Source organism: Urocampus carinirostris, chromosome 20, assembly GCF_059441175.1.
Source record: "Urocampus carinirostris isolate Australia breed hairy pipefish chromosome 20, RoL_Ucar_1.0, whole genome shotgun sequence".
NCBI lineage: Eukaryota > Metazoa > Chordata > Actinopteri > Syngnathiformes > Syngnathidae > Urocampus > Urocampus carinirostris.
The window spans coordinates 21513855-21536015 of NC_142368.1; the positions used below are offsets into that span (position 1 = coordinate 21513855).

The 22161-nt window shown below is 40.7% G+C and overlaps 1 protein-coding gene across 1 annotated transcript in view; it reads left to right on the plus strand.

Annotated features, from left to right (window-relative positions):
• Nucleotides 1-22161, plus strand: part of flvcr1 (FLVCR choline and heme transporter 1) — a 40882-nt gene that overhangs the window by 14959 nt on the left and 3762 nt on the right. Inside the window, exons 3-9 of the mRNA XM_088324603.1 lie at nt 2603-2743; nt 11407-11474; nt 16197-16300; nt 18755-18865; nt 18933-19038; nt 19110-19224; nt 20336-20403. Coding sequence (XP_088180729.1) covers nt 2603-2743; nt 11407-11474; nt 16197-16300; nt 18755-18865; nt 18933-19038; nt 19110-19224; nt 20336-20403 — 713 coding nt within the window. The remainder of the gene's footprint in view (nt 1-2602; nt 2744-11406; nt 11475-16196; nt 16301-18754; nt 18866-18932; nt 19039-19109; nt 19225-20335; nt 20404-22161) is intronic.

The following is a 22161-nucleotide window of genomic DNA, read 5'->3' on the forward strand; positions in this document are numbered from 1 at the left end:
AAATACTGATAGCTGATAAATGGCATACTGTAATAGTTTTCAGTCTGCTAGTAAAAAAAGCACTGATCAGTGATCACTTGGAGTCATGGAACTAAATTCCCTCACCCTAAGCCAATATTTTTTCAGGTCTATTTTAAGGTATTAAGTTAAAATATATCCGTTTTAACTAGTTTTGATATGTATGGAGGACTGATTTCCCTTCCAGGATGACCAGGCTGCCAGCAAACGTTTACATAAATAAATACACAAAATATATGCCAAAATATTTAAACATTTAATTAAATCATGTAATACCTAATATACAGTTCTTCCGGAAAGTATTCACAGCGCTTCACTTTTTCCACATTTTGTTATGTTACAGCATCATTCCAAATCATATTAATTTAATCTCTTATCTCAAAATTCTACACAAAATACTCCATTATGACAATGTGAAAGTTTTTTTTTTTTTACTTTTTTTGAATGTATTAAAAATAGAAAACTAAGAAATCACATTTACATAAGTATTCACAGCCTTTGCCATGAAGCTCAAAATTGAGCTCAGGTGCATCTTTTTTCAACTGATCATCCTTGAGATCTTTCTACAGCTTAATTGGAGTCCACCTGCAGTAAATTCAGTTGATTGGACATGATTTGGAAAGGCACACACCTGTCTATATAAGGTCCCACAGTTGAGTGTGCATGTCAGAGCACAAACACCAAGCATGAAGTCAAAAGAACTGTCTGTAGACCTGCGAGACTGGATTGTCTTGAGGCACAAATCTGGGGAAGGATACAGAAAAAATTCTGCTGCTTTGAAGGTCCCAATGAGCACAATGGCCTCCATTATTCGTAAACGGAAGACATTTGGAACCACCAGGAATCTTCCTAGAGCTGGCCGGCCTTCTAAACTGAGCGATCGGGGATGAAGGGCCTTAGTCGGGGAGGTGACCAAGAACCCGACGGTCACTCTTTTAGAGCTCCAGCGTTCCTCTGTGGAGAGAGGAGAGCCTTCCAGAAGGACAACCATCCCTGCAGCAATCCACCAATCAGGCCTGAATGGTGGAGTGGCCAAACAAAAGCCACTTCTTAGTAAAAGGAACATGGAAGCCCGTCTGGAATTTTCCAAAAAGCACCCGAATGACTCTCAGACCATGAGAAACAAAATTCTCTGGTCTGATGAGACAAAGATTGAACTCTTTGGTTTGAATGCCAGGCGCCATGTTTGGAGGAAACCAGGCACCGCTCATCACCAGGCCAATACCATCCCTACAGTGAAGCATGGTGGTGGCAGCGTCATGCTGTGGGGATGTTTTTCAGCAGCAGGAACTGGCAGACTAGTCAGGATAGAAGGAAAAATGAATGCAGCAATATATAGAGATATCCGGGATGAAAACCTGCTCCAGAGCGCTCTTGACCTCAGGCTGGGGCGAAGGTTCATTTTTCAGCAGGACAACGACCCAAAGCACACAGCAAAGATCTCAAAAGATTGGCTTCAGAACCACTCCGTGAATGTCCTGGAGTGGCCCAGCCAGAGTCGAGACTTGAATCCAATCGAACATCTCTGGAGAGATCTGAAAATGGCTGTGCACAAACGTCTCCCATCCAACCTGATTGAGCTTGAGACTTATTGCAAAGAAGAATGGGCAAAAATGCCTAAAGATAGGTGTGCTAAACTTGTGGGATCATATTCAAAAAGACTTGAGGCTGTATTTGCTGCCAAAGGTGGATCAACAAAGTATTAAGCAAAGGCTGTAAATACTTATGTAAATGTGATTTCTTAGTTTTCTATTTTTAATAAATTCAAAAAAAGTAAAAAAAAAAAAAAAAAATTTTTCACATTGTCATAATGGAGTATTTTGTGTAGAATTTTGAGATAAGAGATTAAATTAATACAATTTGGAATGAGGATGTAACATAACAAAATGTGGAAAAAGTGATGCGCTGTGAATACTTTCCGGATGCACTGTAGGATTCTTTAGTTTTGTATTTATTTTGTTGTGTAATTTGTCGTATTTTTTGCAAAAAATGTTATTCTGATGAGGGGGCGGCTCAGTTGCCTGAGCTTTTCGGCCTACTGGTTGATCAGTGATGAATGAATCAGCTAATACATCAGTCCAATTACTGTCATCCCGATATTTATCATGTACCCCACCTTCGTTAGTAACTAGTGTCAGCAAGTATAATGATTTTTTTGACGTAGTAGTAATACATGGTCCCCTCTCTATTACTTTGTCATGTTCACAAGGGATGGGAGAGCTTTAGATCAGTTTTATGGTTTAGCATGACTACAGGCGGTTGTGATTGTTCGGGATTTTTAATGTTAGTCATTTCAGTACATTGAGTTTTGTTATGAGAGTGTTTTTGTCGCACTCGTGTGTATATTTTAAAGCAGATTTTATTAATATTTCCTGTGGAGGACACAGTCTGCAAACGAGTGTCTTAATAGCAACATAATGTGTTACTTTGTGCCATGCTTAAAGCTGTGTTTGAAATGTAGGAAAAAAGTAGCGGCTTGTACTCCGGAATTTACGGTTATTCCGTCAGCCCGATTGTACCATAATAGCATAACATAGGAATTGTGGAAAATAATGACAGTAGTATGTTTTTGTGTGCGTGGCAGTGATGAAGGACCGTCCGCCGCTTCCACCCAGCCAAGCCCAGGCCGTCTTGCCCGAAGGACCACCACCGGATTATTCGTACCGCCAGTCTATCCTCAACCTGATGAAAAACAAAGCCTTCATCCTGCTGCTCATGAGCTACGGTGAGCCAAGGTCAAACAAGGTCATCCATCCCTGCAGTTTGCTCAATCTAGGGTTTGTGGATTTAAGATTTTGGTTTCAGTCCAGACCAAATAAATAGAGAGTAGTATCAATTGATGCCGATTAGATACCTGTCAAGGCCCCCGCTCAGGGCATGCAGAAACAAAATGCAGAAAACAGTTGAGACCAGTGGTCTTTTTATCGGGCAGGGTTCCCAACACATGGAGTCAGATATCGTGGAAAGAGTATCTACAACACCAGAGGCAGATGTCGTGGTCCAAGAGGCAGGTGAGAGGTCAGTGATCCAGCAAGCAGCAACAGCGACAGTCCAACAATTCGGCAGGCGGTAATCGTGAATAATGATGGGCAAAATGAAGCGCGGCTTCGAAGCTTGTGTCGACCGAGAAAATCAAGCCTCGTTTTGAGTCAGACTCCTTGAGCAACTTCGGTCACGTTACCAGGCTCAACCCATTACTCGCTTTTGCTGACGTGTCACGCTGGTAGAGACCGGGTTGAATCTGGTTCAAACGCAGAACAAGTAGTGATGGGTATTCCGGCCCTTTTTCAAGACCCAGATTTTTATGCTCGGTTCTCTAAAAAGGACTCTTCAGATTGATTTTGTTGCTTTAGTCCATACATTACCAACCATTATGTAACATTATGCATTAAATAAATTATTTAAAAACAATTTATTATTCTACTGAATTATCACACAATTTATTTTTTTTACTTTTAAAGTCAAGCAATTCAGAGTCTTGGAAAAACAGTGAATCAAAAATGTGTTCTTTTCAATGCAACAACAAATAAACTATGCAATACAAAAACGTTTTATTTTTAATGTAAAAAAGCTAATAGTGAAAATTATTATCCTTGAAGAATGCAAAAAACATAAATTAGAATATCACAGATCTACAAAGAAAGATGAAATACAAATCAATTTTAAACTTTTATACTGTATACTCAACAAATGTAAATCCAACAAATCAACACAGAATCCATAGAAAAAATCATTAGACTGATAACAAGAGGAAAGAAACGTCTCTTGATTGCTGGGGAGCTGGCTTCCTTCGTTCACTTCCAAAAGCCAGCTAGTTGCGAGTTGAGAGGTGTTCAGAAGAGATGGAGACAGCGACAGTGAAACAGAGAATACAGTATTTTTTCCACGATGATTATTATGAGTTTTTGTTTTTTAGTTTGATTTTGAATTGTATTTTCCTGGGTGCTGGGAGGAACTTGGATCGACCATTTTTGACAAAGCAATGAAGGCTTTCCGTTGTTAAGTTGGAATCAAGATTTTTCTAGAAAACATAGCGTGGGACAAACCTGAGGCCTAGACCAGTGTTTTTCAACCCTTTTGGAACCAAGGTACACGTTTATTTATAAAAAAGTTCCGAGGCACACCGTCCGTCGAAAATGTTTGAAAATGAAGTTATGTCAAATAGTTCACTGTATTACCTCATAAGCCGATAATTAGTATATTAAAAGAAGAAAATAATACTTAAAATAAAAAAGAGTGATGTGCTTTATTTATGTTTTTATTTTTTACAGTGCAATCTTAAACCGCTTTGTTAAACAAATTAAAATGAAAACTTGAGTTCAGGACTGTGACAGTATGGATAATTTTTTGCTTGGAAATCTCCATTTATTGCATCCATCCATTATCTGCACCGCTCTTTCTCAGTAGGGTCGCAGGGGTGTTGGAGCCCATCCCAGTTCGGGCAGTGGACAGGGAACACCCTGGACTGGTTGCCAGCCAATCGCAAGTCACAAAGAAACGGAACAGTCACCCATTAATTCACTCCTAGGGACAATTTGGACCAGCCGATTAACCTAACAATCATGTTTTTGGAATGTTGTAGAGAACCGGAGTTTCACACAAAAACAGGGAGAACATGCAAACTCTGCACAGGGAGGCTGGTAGCTGGATATGAACCCATGACCTCAGAACTGTGCAGCAGATGTGCTAACTATTCAGCTGCTGTGCTGCTTGAAAACCTCTTGATCAGTAAATAATTTGACTCCTCCCCCTTGAGTTATTTTAAAAACAGCCTTTAAATTGTATTGTATTTATTGATTTATTCAGCCAGTATAAACCATAAACATGATATATACAAGAAATCATTTGACACGCAAACACTCAATAATGATAAAATAATAGATTTAAAAGAAAAAAAGAATAGAGTAAAAAAAATATTGTAGTGTATAATACAATGTATTTATATAGAATAGTTTTGAAAGAAAGAATATGTAAATAACAAGACTAGAGTAGAATAGATCGGAGGAACGCCGTTGGCATAATAATACTATACATAATAACCTAAATCAAGTCCCGTTGAACATACGGATAGCGGAAGGGTAAAAACTCTTTAAGACGTGAAGACTTGCTCGCAATGGAGCGAAGACGGCGGCCTGACGGCAGGTAATCAAAGTACCTGCGAGCAGTGTGACTGGGATCGTCTATAATTTTTAGTGTCCGTTTTCTAGTTCGATCGATGTAGACACATTGCAGAGACGGGAGGCCAGTACCTATGATTTCCTCTACTGTCCTCACTACTGATTCCATCTTTGACAATTCTATCTGATTGACGCGTCCAAACCAAACTGTGATTGACCTAGTTAAAACGGATTCAATAATAGCACGATAAAAATGGACTAGAATGGATTCCGAATGATTTGAGTTGACGAAGGAAGTAGAGCTTTTATCTAGCTGACTTTAGAATATCAGTAGCATTGACAGTCCATGTAAGGTCAGCTGACAAGTAAGTACCAGAAACTTGAATGAATGGACCAGTTCCACCTCACTACCATTAATTGACCGTGGCGCATGCGGGGAAGGCTTAGTATGGAAATCTATTATCATCTCCTTAGTTTTACCTATATTCAATAACAGATTACTCTCATGACACCAGGTGGAAACTGAATCAATTTCTGCTCGGTATTCAGTTTCGTCTCCATTTGAAATAAAGCCAATAACCGTGACGTCGTCTGCATATTTAGCGAATAGTGAATGGTCAGAATTGGGTTGACAATCATGTGTGAATAGGGAAAACAAAGTTGGAGACAATGGGCAGCCCTGATGTGTACCAGTGTTGAGGACAATAGAACATGAATCTTTCTCACCAATGCGAACGGACTGTTCTCTATTGAGAAGAAAATCTAGAATCGAATTTGATAGTGAAACGGGAAAATTGAGGTCATGAAGAAGTTTAAAATGCAGTTTAGAAGGAATGATAGTGTTGAAAGCCGAACTAAAATCTATGAATAAAACCCTAACGTATGAATTCCTATGCTCAAGATGACTTAGAATCTCATGAATACAAATTGAAATGGCATCATCTACATTTCTATTAGCACGATACGCGAATTGGTACGGATCTAGATTTGATAGTAGAAAGGACTTCATGAATTTCTATACGCTCTTCTCGAAAGTTTTGACGATCACGGACGTGAGTGCTATGGGTCTAAAATTGTTCAAACATGAGACGTTGTTCTTCTTCGGGACCGGTACAATTGTAGCGCACTTCCAACACGAGGGTACAGTAGCAGAACTCAAAGACCAATTGAAAATACCAGTAAAGACAGGGGCAAGTTGAGAAGCACACTCTTTGAGAAGGCGGGGTGAGAGTTTATCAGGGCCTGTTGATTTCCTCTCCTTCAACCTCCCGAAATCACGTCTTACCTCCTCTTCACTGATGATCAAAGGATTGTCGTCCTCGGCCACCGGGGCTGGCACTGGAGTACTACTATTGTCATTGTCAAATCGGGCATAAAGGTCATTGAGCTGATCGGGTAGAATAGCGTCCACATTACCAATAATCTTCATTGGTCCTTTGTACTGAGTTATTAGCTTCAAGTTTGACCATAGAGCTCTGGAGTCCTGAGTGTCGAATCGTACCTCTACCCTATCGCGGAATGAACGTTTGGCGGCCTTAACACCCTTTGTCAACGCTGACTTCGCTTGGCGGTAAGCCTCGGGGTCCGAGTCCTTGTGTCTATAGGCGGCGGCCTTGGCAACGATCAATTTCCGGATGGACATGTTGAATCATGGTTTTGAATTGGAGTACTGAGTTTTGGACGTAGTAGGTAAACAGAGCTCCTGGCAGAAACGTACGTAATCCGAAACCGTGTCAGTGTACTTGCTGATGTCATTCATGATGTCATTTGAGTACTTCCCATTCCGTGCACTCCAAACATCCACGCAGTTTATCCACATCAGCTGGTGACCAGGTCAGATGGGTACGTTTGGTAAGTGGAACTTGCTTGAGCTATTGTTTGTAGGCGGGTATGAGTAGTACCGTGGAGTGATCGGAATTCCCCAGACTTGACCGGTTGACAGATTTGTATGCCTTCTTCACTGGACAATAACACTGGTCGAGGATCTTGTCACCACGGGTTGGGCATGTGACTTGATGTTTATAGTTTGGTAGTACGGAACGAAGATTGGCCTGGTTGAAATCACCTAATACTATGGATCGGGTGTTGGGATCCTTGTTTTCGTACTTGGATATAGCACTTGCTAATCCTTTTCGTGCGACTGGGGTGGATATATACTGTGGTGAGGGTCACTGATGAAAAATCACGAGGAAGTTAGAAAGGCCTGCATTTAATGGTCACGTATTCCAAATCAGCAGAACATCCACTGGATATAATCTGAGCATCCGTACACCAGCTGTCGTTCACCAAAAAACACACTCCGCCTCCTCGGGATACCAGCTCAGTAGCCTAGATGGTAGTGTGCCCGCTTTGAGACTGGGAGGTCGCTGGTTCGCGCCTCGGCCGAGACATACCTAATTGGTATAATGGCGGCGCCCTCTGTTGGCTGCGGCTGCATCGACTCGCTACAACGGGTCAGGTGTATCGACATTTCGTTCTGTGTACATTGTTACAAAGAATGACAATACAAAGGAAATTATTATTATTAATTATTTACCTGTGATATCTGTGTCCTGATCCTGACGGAAAATCGTAAATCCCGGCGGCTGGACTAAGGAATCAGGATGTGATGGTTTCAGCCAAGTTTCAGAAAAACAAAGAACGTTACAATCACGGAAATCTTTCTAGGTATGTATCCTCATAAACAACTCATCAGTTTTGTTATAAAGCCTCTGAACGTTAGCAAGCACTATACTAGGAATAGGAGTACGTCCATTTCTTCTTCTAGCTTTCACCAATAATCCACCTCTTCTTCCCTTTTACGGGTTCGAACCCGACGACTCTCGTTCCTAATTTCAACATTAAAATTATCAATATCCGATAAAAGTGGGGGGTTAAAAGGCGTAATATCCACAGGGCGTAGTAATAGTAGTTCCTCTCTAAAATATTGCACGATATAGTAGGTTGTAGAGGTAAAGAAAAGCGCTAAAATGAGGAAAATTATGAGAGCTCAACGTGACGCGTCGCCTTCGATCGGCGCCGGCGACGCAACTTCAACGCAAACTCGTAGAAAACATATATATACCGTATTTTCCGCTCTATAAGGAGCACCTAAAAGCCTTTTTTTTTTTAAAAGCTGACCATGTGCCTTATAATACATCTCCTTCATCTCATTAGCCGTACCGCATATCCTCATTAGGGTCGCGGGGCGGCTGGAGCCCATCCCAGCCATCTCCGGGCAGTGGGCAGGGGACACCCTGAACTGGTTGCCAGCCAATCGCAGGGCACACGGGGACAGACAACTCACTCGCGCATTCACACCTAGGGACAATTTGGACCGGCCAATTCACCTGAAATGCATGTGTTGGAATGTGTGCCCAGAGGAAACCCACGCAAGCACGGGGAGAACATACAAACTCCGCACAGGAAGTCTGGAGCTGGATTTGCACCCACGCAGGAGGTTCCCATGACATGAACTGTGCCGCACAAGCGCTAACCACTGCGCCGCCGTGCTGCCCCGCCTTATAATACAGTGCGCCTTATTTATGGATCAACATTAAGTCGCAAAGTCTTCCAACTAACTAGCAGCCGCCGACTAGATTATCCCCCGAACGCCAAGTAGTCCGCGGTGTATGCTGGGATTTATTTACCGGCGTTTCATTGGCTAACCAATGTGTCAATCATCATTTGAATCGATCATCTCATCTCTCATCTCATTAGCCGTACCGCTTATCCTCATTAGGGTAGCGGGGGGGCTGGAGCCCATCTCAGCCATCTCCGGGCAGTGGGCAGGGGACACCCTGAACTGGTTGCCAGCCAATCGCAGGGCACACAGGGACAGACAACTCATTCGCTCATTCACACCTAGGGACAATTTGGACCGGCCAATTCACCTGAAATGCATGTTTTTGGAACGTGGGAGGAAATAGGAGTGCCCGGAGGAAACCTACGCAGGCACGGGGAGAACATACAAACTCCGCACAGGAAGTCTGGAGCTGGATTTGAACCCACGACAGGTTCCCATGACATGAACTGTGCCGCACAAACGCTAACCACTGCGCCGCCGTGCTGCTTTGAATCGATCACTATTGGCTAAAGTTATTCGGAGGTCAAGGGGAGGATCCTTTTTATCATTTACAGGCTGGCATTGGCTTAAACGGCAAAACAAAGCCTGCAATTGGCCGAAAAAGATGTGTCAATCATCAGTTGAATCAATCACTATTGGCTAAAGTTATTCAAAGGTCAAGGGGCGGATTCTTTTTATCATTTACAGGCTGGCATTGGCTTAAACGGCAAAACAAAGCCTGCAATTGGCCGAAAAAGTATAGCACGTGGTTGACGGCATACAGAAAGCATTTTATACTATACTGTATTTGTAAATATTTTATTCTCCTGGATTTACTACACTCACGGATATAAGAGGACATTGGCTGCACATTATTATGAACACAACGACTTCGGTGAGCTACTCCGGCTATATATTATCCCTGTATCCTGTTTCAGACTGAACTCGATGTTTCTGTGATAAGCGGTGCAGATAATGGATGGAATGGAGTGTTTATTTTTAAATTAAACTCAATTCCAAGTGTTTATTGCCATATGCGCAGTAAAGTTGCGAGCGAAAAAGAAAATAGAAACTAAGGAATGGTTGGCATTTCTTGAATCCCAAGACTTTAACCTTCCGAATGATGGAACGATGCATTTGAGTGACATTGTACGGACACCGCATCCGCACGTGTTCTCGACACGTATTTGCGTCTTTGCAAGCTTTGGGAATGTTAAGGGGGTAATAAGTTGGACTGAACTATCCGACTTTTTTGTCGAGGTTCCCTTTGTAGCGCCTTATAATCCGGTGCGCCTTATTTATGTCAAAAATAGGACCAAAAACTATTTTTTCGGGGTGCGCCCTATAACCCGGTGCGCCTTATAGTGCGCAAAATACGGTATTTATATATTATATTATATTGTATTACAACTGTTTTAGGAAAAAAGTCAAGACAGTCAAACCAAAAAAAACAGCAATGTAACAAAAATATATCCAGTATTTATGTCAGGCGGGACGGAAGGACAACTGAGATTACTAGCACTCGTTTCTTGGTTTTTATTGGAAGGAAGGAATGACAAGGCGTGATTCTTCGATCCGTTGTTTGACGGATTGTCGAGGCTTGACAGGCGGGTGAAGGCTTGGCGGGAATGGTCGTGGACAGGCGTAATCGTCATGTTGTTGGTCGGGGCTGGAGAAGAAGGACGTCGTCGTGTTCGGAAGAGTGATCAGGAATCAGACGGGCAAGGCAGGTCGTAGGCAAATTCGGAAACAGGTCGGCAACGGAGATCAAGCAGAAAAACAGGAGGCAGGCAAAGAGTCGGAGCTTTCTTAACAGATGGCAACAGATCGCATAGTACAATCAGACAAGGTGTTTCCGGAAGCGCCAAATCCTGAGCACAGGTGTTCCCGATCCGGGTGATTGTGACTATTAAAAAACAAAATGTAAAGTCTTTAGAAGAAGAAAAAAAATTATTGTAATTTTGCTTATTTTGAAAATCAATGTTTCTTTAATTTTGATTAATTTTTAGGAGACCGTGAATAATACACACTGTCCTTATAAACTTTCATATGAAGTCAATAGCCTCAAATTATCATTCTGTGGGCCTCAATTGGCCCACAAACCCGAGTTTAAGACCCATGCGCTACTTTTATGTTCCCTTTGTATTCCTAAAATGACATTTTTTTTTTTCAGTTAAAAGCCAAATCAACCCTTTTTATATATGTTTTAGAGGTTCGAGAGCGTTCTCCATTCGGGCCCTGGTGCTGTGGAATGCTCTTACCACTAAGATTTGATCTGCAACCTCAGTGGAACAGTTTGAATCTAAGCTTAAAATACACTTCTATTCTATAGCATATGAATAACCTATATTTTATGTTGACAATTTCTGTTTACTATTTGTTATTGCAAAATCCATTTTGGCCTGGTCATCCTGGAAGGGGGATTACCTCCTGTGCAGTTCCTTCTCAAGGTTTCTTCATTTTCCTCATATTGAGGCTTTTGAGATTTTCCTTGCCCTCATGCATGTTTTAGTTTAGGGGATGGTGTAATAATAGTCTGTGGTTTGCAATAATCTGTGGTCTGTGCAGCCCTTTGAGACTCTCTGTGATTAAGGGCTATACAAATAAACATGACTTGACCTGACTTGTCATTTTTCTTTTAAAAAGTAAAGCAAGAAGATGCTAATCGGAAACAGATGTTAATATTACGTTCACATTTTGGTTGAAAGAATGCTTATTTTTCCGCAGGCATAACTACGGGCGCCTACTATTCGGTGTCGACTATCCTCAACCAAATGATCATGTTGTGCTATGAGGTAAGAGTACTTTTTGAATGCGTATACTGCATCCTGTTGTGTAATGTAAAATTAAATACCCAAGAGAAAGAGGACAATACTTGCATTAGTTATTTAGAAATGATGTTGCCATTAGTTTGTAAAATGAACCAAAAAGATGTCGTGCCTACTGTATATAAATGGTGAGCGAATGGGAACAACACGCTTTTTAAGTGGAAAAAGCTTTTAAAAAATACCATAACAAACCCACATAGACACTGTGTAATATTTGACCGCTAGATGTCACCGCCTTGTGTTGTGAAACCCAGGAATGAATGTCACAAAGCACAAGGAAGAATATAAACTACGGAGACTCAAAGTGACCAAACTGCACCATTTTTCTTCATTTTTCCCCAGATTTTCACAAGGAATTTGTTTTTGGCGGTACACACAAGTTTTTTTTTTTAAATGCACGTTTTATGGTAGTTCAGGTATTTTTTCTTATTCAAATCAATATTGATTTTTAGGAGGTGCTTAATGATACACAATGTCGCTTTAAAAAATAACAATGGCATATACTGTAATTCTGTATGGGCTAAACAGTATTTTTTTATTGTATACAAAATTACTCAAATATACACTAAAATAAAATAAATTTTAATTTTTTTAATTATTTCTTTTAATTTTTGTCGTACTACTAATGGTCAAACAAATAGGTAAAATACTGAATAAATAGATTAAAATGTTTTGTTGTTGTTTTAACCAGAAAACAAGTTAAAAGTTTAGGTAAAGAAAAAGAAAACCTTTAAACTTTAGATGTTGTATTTGTTTGTTATACAGAAAACATGTTAAAAAAAAAACACACAAAAAAACAATTAGTCAAATTATTAAAATTGAGAGTATTCTTTTTACGACAAGCAAAATAAAATCATGATAATTAATACATCTTTGGAAGGGATGAGTTTTGACTGAGTGTAAACTTTAAAAACCCGTTTGTCTTGGTTAGGAGTTAATTATGAGGTATAATAAGTATACAGTATATAGTATAGTATATACTGTATAATATAATATAATAATATAGTATATAGGCTGCATTGAAAACTACCAACACAGAAATTGGAGATGGCTTTTCTATAGAAAGCTGAAATGCTTGAAAGTATCTAATGAACTCTATGGAGAAAAATGTCACCAACGCTGGTTCATATTTGTTATAACTGTTATAATTCTAATAGTCAAGTCATGTTTATTTGTACAGCCCTTCATCACAAGGCGTCTCAAAGGGCTGCACAGACCACAGATTTTTGCAAACTACAGACTATTATGACGCCATCCCCTGATCTAAAACCTACACAAGGGAAAGGAAAAACTCAAAACCTCAACATGAGGTAAAGAAAGAAACCTTAAGAAGGGACCGCACATGAGGTAATCCCCATTTTACGATGACCAGGCTGCAACGGATGTTGCATTAACAAATAATACTCCGATATTGTCAACGTAAAATATAGCTCCATAAGCAATACTGTTCTCAAAACAGTTTCTTCCCCAGGGCCACCACCACCCTAAATATGTATTTGTAAATTAATATATTTGTATATTTTGAATGTTTCAAACCCAATTGGGAAAACAGTTCCTTTATAAACAAATAGACAATAAAACACAACTTGTACAGGTAAATGCAAACGACTAGCTTATGTTTTTTTTCCTAATTTACTGTTGAGGTATCGGATTTAAGACTCTCTATTGGCACAAAAAAAAATTGGCGAAAATTTTCCAACCAAATGCGGCCCAAGACTCAAAAAGTATGCTCACTCCTGTGTTATATCGTTGAAAAGATGTATGTTAATCTTTAAAGCGGAAGTTAACCTAAATGATGTTCTATTACAGGGGTCTCAAACCTCATTTACTTGAGGGCCACCGGAGCTAGGGTCTCTGTTGAAGTTGGGCCAAAAAAGCTCTAATAAATATTTATATTTTTTTATTTAGCTACACAAACTAAGGTCTATAAACACAAAAATCACTAAAACCCCAGTGTATAGTGTTTGACCACTAGATGGCTCTGTATTGTAGGAAAGCCGGTGCAAAATAAGCACAGCCTAGGAGCAAGATGCCAGAAAAACATGGCAGCGACTACTAGGTATGGATTCCACCATGTAAAAGATATGCAAATTTCTCAACGTATTAATATTTATAATAATTACCATTAGGTATGATAGTTTATTTTGCCTAGTATTCAAATCAACGTTGTATTTTTTTTTTTACTGAATTAATTTTTTTTTGTACCACTAGGAGGCACTAATTAATGAATCAATCAGTAATAAAGGAATCCATTAATTCTCAATTATTTTCTGTCTTGCCCACCTTAGAAGAAGAAACCACTCGCACAAGGGACCCCTAACGTAGTAGAGGTGCAATTGCACTTTATTCTAGAAGAGTAAAAATAAAAAAACCTAACCTGAGGTCAAACGCGCCACGCTATTTGAGAAATACTGCATTAAAGGGACAGTGCGTATTATTCGACCGCTAGATGGCACTAGATATAAACTAGATGACTAACTATTTCACAATTGTAATCACAAAATTAACTAATAGAACAAGCAGAATAAAATTATGACGATTACAAGTTCTTCAGAAGAGATGCGTTTTGACTCATAGTGAAAATGTTAAAAACCAGTTTGTCTCAGTTGGGAGTTTTAAATGAGGTATAATAAGTATACATTCATAACAGGCTGAATGGATGCAGAAAACAAAACAAACAAATAGGAAATTGGCCTATATCATGTAAGCCGATATACTGTATTGGAGGCAACTCATTTTTTGGGAGAAAAATATCTCCCCAGCCAGTCAATTTTTGATTAATCTTTTGAACTTGTTTTACTTCTAATACTGTTTTCAGAGACAGTTTCTTCCCTAGCCACCACCACCCTAAACAAGAGAGCAAAACTGTGAAAAGATATACAGATGTGGTCAAAGGTGAAGAACATAATGCCATGACTCTCTTAAGTATCCAGTTATTTCCACAACTCTGATTTTTCTCTGATGGAGTCATTGGAACAGAAACTTTCATGAGAGTTGGTTCTTTTATGATTTTATATAGCTTAACAGAAAAAGTGATCAAACTTGCTGGGTCAAAAATATACATACAGCAGCGCTAATATTTAGTTACATGTCCCTTGGCCATTTTCACTTCAATTAGGCACTTTTGGTAGCCATCCACAAGCTTCTGGCAAGCTTCTGGTTGAATCTTTCACCACTCCTCTTGACAGAATTGGTGCAGTTCAGTTAAATTTGATGGCTTTCCGACATGGACTTTGGGAAGGCCATTCTAAAACCTTACTTCTAGCCTGATTTAGCCATACCATTACCACTTTTGATGTGTGCTTGGGGTCATAACTGCGCCCAAGACCCGATCTTCGGACTGATGACTGCTTTTTGGTGATTCTCGTTTGAATCTTCCCCCTTCTGACCAATTTTCTCTCAGCAGCAGGTGATAGCTTGCGTTTTCTTCGTGATCGTGTCAGTGACAAATCATGTACTTTATACTTACAGTACAATTTTTTGCACTGTTGCTCTTGGGACCTGTAGATGCTCTGAAATGGCTCCAAGAGACTTTCCTCACTTGTTCAAGTCAATGAGTCGCTTTTTCGGATCCATGCTGAGCTCCTTTAACTTTCCCACTGTAGCGTTTGCGGACGTTTGCATCCAATGAGCCCCATTTAAATGGCCTCAGGAAAGTCACCAGCTGTAGTCACTCATAATCAATCACAAAAAGTTAAAAGGACATGCTATGAAGCTCATTTCACTGACACAACTTTCTAAGTCACCAAAAAAGCTAATTCGTGTTGCTGTATGTATACTTTTGACCAAGGTGATTTGATCACTTTTTCTGTTAACCCATAATAAAGTCATAAAAGAATCAAACCTCATTGTTGTTTTTTTGGGCAAATATTTATCTGTTCCAATCACTCTATCAGAAAAAAATCCGAGTTGTAGAAATAACTTGAAACTCAAGAGAACCATGACATTACGTTCTTCACAAGTGGATGTAAAGTTTTCACCAGAACTGTATGTTTTGCGACCTCTTTTGTCATGATTACCGATGTGAATCACCTGTGCCCGCTCATAAGGCGCCAACCGCTGCGGGCTCTGATTGGCTCCCTGTCCCTATTTAAATCCAGTCCTGTCTGTCCCCTGTTGTCAGTCCGTCTGCGAACGTCTGTGTATACAAGGCAAGCCTTTTTCGACCCTGACTCCCACCTGTCCCGTTTTTGCTCCCGTTTGTGTCCGGCTACGACCTGTTTTAATCCCGACCACGTCTGCTCTCCCGTCCCGGCTTACGACCCCTTTTTGTTCCCGACTACGCCCACTCTCCCGTTTAGGCTTACGACTTGTTTCCGACCCTGACCACGCCTTGCTCTCCAAGTCCCGGCTACTGACACCGCCATCGCTCGCTACAGAAGATCCACTTCCATGTTCGGATCACAATCCGAGTACGAGAACGAGTTGCTTCCCGCGTTCAGCGAACACCGGATCGTGGGCGCAGCCATTCCTCTTTCCTTTAATAAAACTCGTGGTAAACGTTACGCAATTGGGGACTGTTTCCGTTCTGGTCCGGACATCTTTAGTCTTAATTACGTGTATACCCTGGAGTGCCATGTCTAATCTTGTTGCATACATTGTTTCACTACGTTGTTATCAATGACGTAAAAGACAATTCCGTTAATTTACGGCCTACACGTTACATCCCCCTCCCCCTTTTTTTATTAGAATCAAGAATTAAACGCGGGAAGGATCGGGCTGACGTTGGTGGTTGCTGGCATGGTAGGCTCCATTCTTTGTGGCTTGTGGCTGGACCACACCAAAACCTTCAAGTGAGTCTCACAGGAACACACACACTCCAGCTTGTTCTTTTTTCCCCGTGCAATCTACTCATTAGTTCAGGGGTCATCAACGTGGTAGCCCACAAGAACACCAGAGGAGCTCCCAGACCAGTTCTGAAAACAGTTTATCAGTACCCGTTACAAATACATATTATGGATAACTAAGAAAATAAATCAATGAAACAGTAACATATCAAACAATGCAGCAAATAATAAAAACTTAAACTACATATATTGGTCTAAAAATATTCATATCAAACATGCTTGGCTCAACACACCGAACGTTATGCGCAAGGTGCATCCCCTTTTTAGCTTCAGTTCAACAGTGATGATCTCTTCCACAGAGAGAGCATCCATATCAAACTCTTACATTAAACTTAGATTTTAAGGCAGGGTCCTCACAATATTGTCCCGCAGGCCGCAACTGGTCCACGGGCCACATTTTGAGACCCTCAGTTGAAGCAGTGCTTCGAGGACAGACACTCATACACCATTTTTGTATTTCGCAAGTATTTGTTTTGACTCTATCGTTATTTTCACTGTTTTCCACTCTTCCTTATAGTTGACTTTCTTGGGACCCATTATTAGGTAAAAAAATAGAGCAATAAAACACACAAAATTACAATGAAATGAAATGCGGTGACTCTCCAATACACAGCGCCGGTTGACTAAACAAGAGGAAGAGATCAAGCGAGTGGGTAACATGAGGACACAGCACAGCTGTGGCACATTGAGGACACATCATGGAGGCTGAGATATGGTGGGCAGGCGAAGCACCTGAGTCGACTGATTTACAAGGATAGAGCTTGGAAGTGCTAAACGACTTTACTTGGGTGGCTCTGCCTGTCTTACGCCCCTTGTGTTCATAATTTTTTATGCGCCTATTAGCTGAACCCCTCATTTAAGTATTATATTGTACACCGGGGGTCTCCAACCTTTTTCAAGCTGAGAACGACTTTTTGTTACTAATAAGCATAAAGGGCACCCAGTTTTAATATGCATTTCTAAAAGTATTTATCATGTTATTGCTCTTTTGTTACTCTGTCATTACTATGTTACCAGGTTATTTAATGGAAGTATGGTTAAATAAACTAAGTCAACCACTAAAAAAATCTTTCAAGGAAATTACAATGACCCAGCACTGGTGAGATATTTTCAGAACAGGTCAGTGGGCAACTTAGCTGTTCTTAGGGGGCACCCTGGTGCCAGCAGGCACCAAGTTGGAGACCCCTGTTGTATACTGTGGCCCCTTTATAAACAAGATTAGTTTGTCCCCAGATCAAAGTCACATCTAAAGTTTCTCATATTACAAACTAATTATCCCCATATGAAATAACTGAAAACCATATAATCTATTCTTGGCCTCACAAAGGGATCCAAGTTATTTTTAAATAGCTATAAAACAAATTTGGATTATTTGTGATAGATTGTGATCATGTCCAAACTTGTTCTGGCCTAGGAGAGTAGAATGTCTCTCTGGGAAAGCTGCCGAATCAGCAAAACCAGAAATGGCAAGTCAGCTTTTTGGCAGTTTTCCCATCTGTGGTGACCCACATGAGAATGTAAAACCCAATGTGTTAGACTTAGTCCAGATGGAGACAAAAAAATGCAGAGTCAGCAAAACCAAAAGTGCTGAGTCAACTTTTTCAAAGCATTCTTTCCACATATCCGTCAACTCTTCTAACTGTCTTCAAGACATTCTGTTTAATTAAATTTTGTTCTGGCAAGGAAGAAGTGAATGTCTTTCTGTAAGAAAACTGCTGAGTCATTAAAACTAAAAGTGCAGAGTGTTTTTTTGGCATTTTCCCCTGTACAGTGACCTACCTGAGTCCTTGTAAAGGTTGTGAGCTGAAACTGTTTCGGCCTGGGAGGGTAGAACGTTTTTCCGGGAATGGTATTTAGTCAGCAAAACAAAAATGCCAGCTTTATTTGCATTTTTCACATCTGAGGTAACCCACTTAATTTCCTGTAAAAGATGGTGACGATATTTAATGTTCTCCTGACATGGGATAGTGGAATGTCTTTCTGAGAAAAAATGCTTGATCTACAAAACCAAAAGTACTGAGTCCGATTTTGGGGTATTTTTTCATATCTAGGATAACCTTCTCTTACTGCCTGTGAAAGATTATGGTCATATTTAAACTTCTCTACAGTTTTCTTGGGCGGACAGAAAAACAAACAAAACAAACAGACAAATAGATATACATACTTAGATCCCAAGCAAAAAGATTATCACTACCCTGACTTTGCTTGCTGATGATAAACTTGATCAAACTGTTTTAATTTTCATCGACAGTCTTGTTATTAAGAAATAAACAAGTGATCTGTTGCCACCTACTGATATGGATGAATGTTAATAAATGAATATAGCGGCATTTCCTGTTGCACACTCGACTGTCTCGGCACGGAAAAAGAATGATTTCGACTGTCGCTTTGCTTGGCCAGGATGACGACGCTATTGGTGAATTTCTTGACATTTGTGAGCATGGTGATCTTCACTTTCACGCTGAACCTGGACCACATCTACCTGGTCTTCTTCACGGGTGGCCTACTCGGGTAAACGCGTAGTCACATTAAAGCACTCATAGTCCTTCAGAAATCATCAGAACCATATCAATTGCAGCTTCTTCCAGACGGGATATCTCCCTGTGGGCTTCGAGTACGGCGTGGAGATCACTTACCCGGAGTCGGAGGGCACGTCGTCCGGGCTCCTCAACACCTCAGCGCAGGTTTTCAATTGTTTTATGATATAAAAGTCATCAGAAGTTAACACACCCCTGATAATATGTTATTTCTACAGTTATTCGGCGTCATTTTCACGCTGATTCAAGGGAAACTGACCACAGATTACAATGACCCGTTGCCAGGAAACATCTTCCTCTGCGCATGGATCTTGTTGGGATTAATACTCACCGGTAAAGTGTGTGTGTGTTGGGAGTGTGCGTTTGTATGAGAGCCCATTTAAGGAATAAATCATACATGCTCTCACATACTACATACTACTCTCACGTTTGCACAACTATACTTTCATGCGGACACAGTCACTCTCTCATACATGCTACTATGCTCTCATGTACACTCTACTATACTCTCACACATGGTACTATACTCTCACCCATACTACTATACTCTCATACACACACTATTATACTCTCTTACTCATACCTATACACTCTAATACACGCACTACTTTACTCTCTCACACATATTAGTATATTCTAATACACGCACTACTATGCTGGCACACATATGCTACTATATTCTATAACGTATACAAATATACGCTTTCACACATACTACTATAGTAGGAGCGGTTCCAGTTTGACGTCACACCTTACAACATATACACACAGATCAGTGTGCATCACCATGGTTACCAAAGTACCCAAAGTAAAATAACACTGAGAGACAAGGTGATCATTGAAAAACCCCTATAGAAATAGAAATTTTAATGGTGTCTGGGAAAGAATAGTAATATGTGTGTGAGAGAGAGTATAATAGTGTGTGTGACAGTCTATAGTAGTGTGTCTGGTGGTGTATAGCAGTGTGTGTGAGAGAGTATGATAGTGTCTGAGAGAGTCTGTCAGATACACAAGCAGGATACACAAGCAGGATACCAAACAAAGTCAAAACACACGTCTCGCGGGTGCAGAGGTTCGGTGACGGACTGACAAAGGGTGAGTGAGAGCACTGAGCTTAAATAGGAGGGAAGCCAATCAGGCAACAAGACGAAGCTGGCGCCAAACCGGGGGCAATTGAGGGCAATGGGCAACCGTGACAATCTGGTAGTATGTGTGTGAGAGTACAGTAGTATGAGCGTGAGAGTGTAGTAGTATGTGTGAGAGTATAGTAGTGTGAATGAGGAAGTATAGTAGTACTTGTGCATGGGTATGACTCTGTCCATATGAGAGTATAGTTGAGCATGTGTGGAGTATGATGTTATATGTGAGAGCAAGTGTAATTTACTTCTATAACCGCCTCTCATACGTCTGTGCTTCAACAAAATTGCAAATGTTGTCATTGCAGCCTTCATCAAGTCCGAACTGAAACGAAATAACGTCAACATCGGGGTAACAGGCAAAGAATGCCAAGCGGTAAGTGTGGCCAAGAACATTCCTTTACCACTGCTGTTTTTGTGATATTAACTCAAATCAAGTTTATTTGTAAAGCAGTTTTTAGGAAATAGATTGCCACTCGAACTACTGTATAAAAACGTTCAGTTTACAATAAGAGTATAAAACAATAAAATCCCCTGCCATTTCCCCACCCAACAACCTGAAACATAGAATTGCTTTAATCTGCAGGGTTCCCGCTGGGTCTTAAAAACTTCGAAAAATCTTCCATTTGATGACTGCAAATTATATCAAAATTCTCAAATGCCCTAATTTCTCCCTGCCTTATTGCGTGAAGTTGCCATCTAACAAAAGAAATATTGCAGATAAAGCATGCGTACCTGGTTAGAATTTACTGACAGCAAGAGATTATGCTACAAACAAGATCTTCCTTGTCAGAACCAGCACAGGAGGAGGACCCAGATGCGTAACATTCTCACACAAGCTTTATTTTACGGGAATGGGGTAGTCATGCGCGTGAACACAAGCGACAGTGATTCTGCGATCGCTGGGCGGAAGAAGTAAGACAGAAGTCCGGCCGACAATATCGATACCAGATACACAAGCAGATACTGGACGGACGGGGTCAATACCGGACAGGACGGGACAGCCAGGATCGATACCAGATACACGAGCAGATACCGGACAGGACGAGACAGACAGACGGGACCGATACCGGATACTGGAGACTTGATTTAGATATCAGACAGGACGAGACAGACGAGATCGATACCGGATACTGGATATCGGACAGGATGAGACAGGCGGAATCGATATTGGATACTGGAGACTGTACCAAGATATCAGACAGGACGAGACAGACGAGATCGATACCACACGTTGTAGACTGGAGTCACATATCAAACAGGACGAGATAGACGGGATCAATAACAGATACACAAGCAGATACTGGACAGACGGGGTCAATACCGGACAGGACGGGACAGCCAGGGAACGATACCAGATATATGAGCAGATACTGGACAGGACGGGCCAGACAGGACGAGATAGACGGGACCGATACCGGATACTGGAGACAGGATTTAGATATCAGACAGGACGAGACAGACGTAATCGATCCCGGATACTGGAGACTGGCGCAGGATATCGGACAGGATGAGACAGGCGGAATCGATACCGGATACCGGAGACTGTAGCAAGATATCAGACAGGACGAGACAGACGGGATTGATACCAGACACTGGAGACTGGAGACAGATATCAAAGAGGACGAGATTGATACTGGACAGGATTCACAAGAAGGATACCGGACAGAGTCAAAACACACGTTTTGCGGGCGCAGAGGTTCGTTGACGGACTGGGGGACGGGGAAAATAAGGACACCACTTACAAACAAGGAAGACTGGACTTTGAAGAATGATTTGAACATGGATGATATTCCCCAAAACTCCCATGTTGTTTTGGTTGTTTTTGTTTTTTTTTTGTTCCAAAAAGAGAAAAATCACAATAAAAATTAAGTTACAAGCAAAAATGGCATGTGTAAATCACAGATATGTTTGTGGCTATGGAAAATACATGATTCTTCTTTTAAGGCTACTAGAGGAATTTGAAAATTAGCTTTGAAGGACCTTTAAAAAATTATTGAATCCGGCCAGGAAAAACGGTGTACTAAGGTACCCAGTATTATAAGGCGGACTTTGAGTTTCTTGCAAATTTGGGGTTTTTAGGTGAGCCCAATGTTCCAGAAAATACGGTAGTCTTTCTGCAGACATAGTAGTC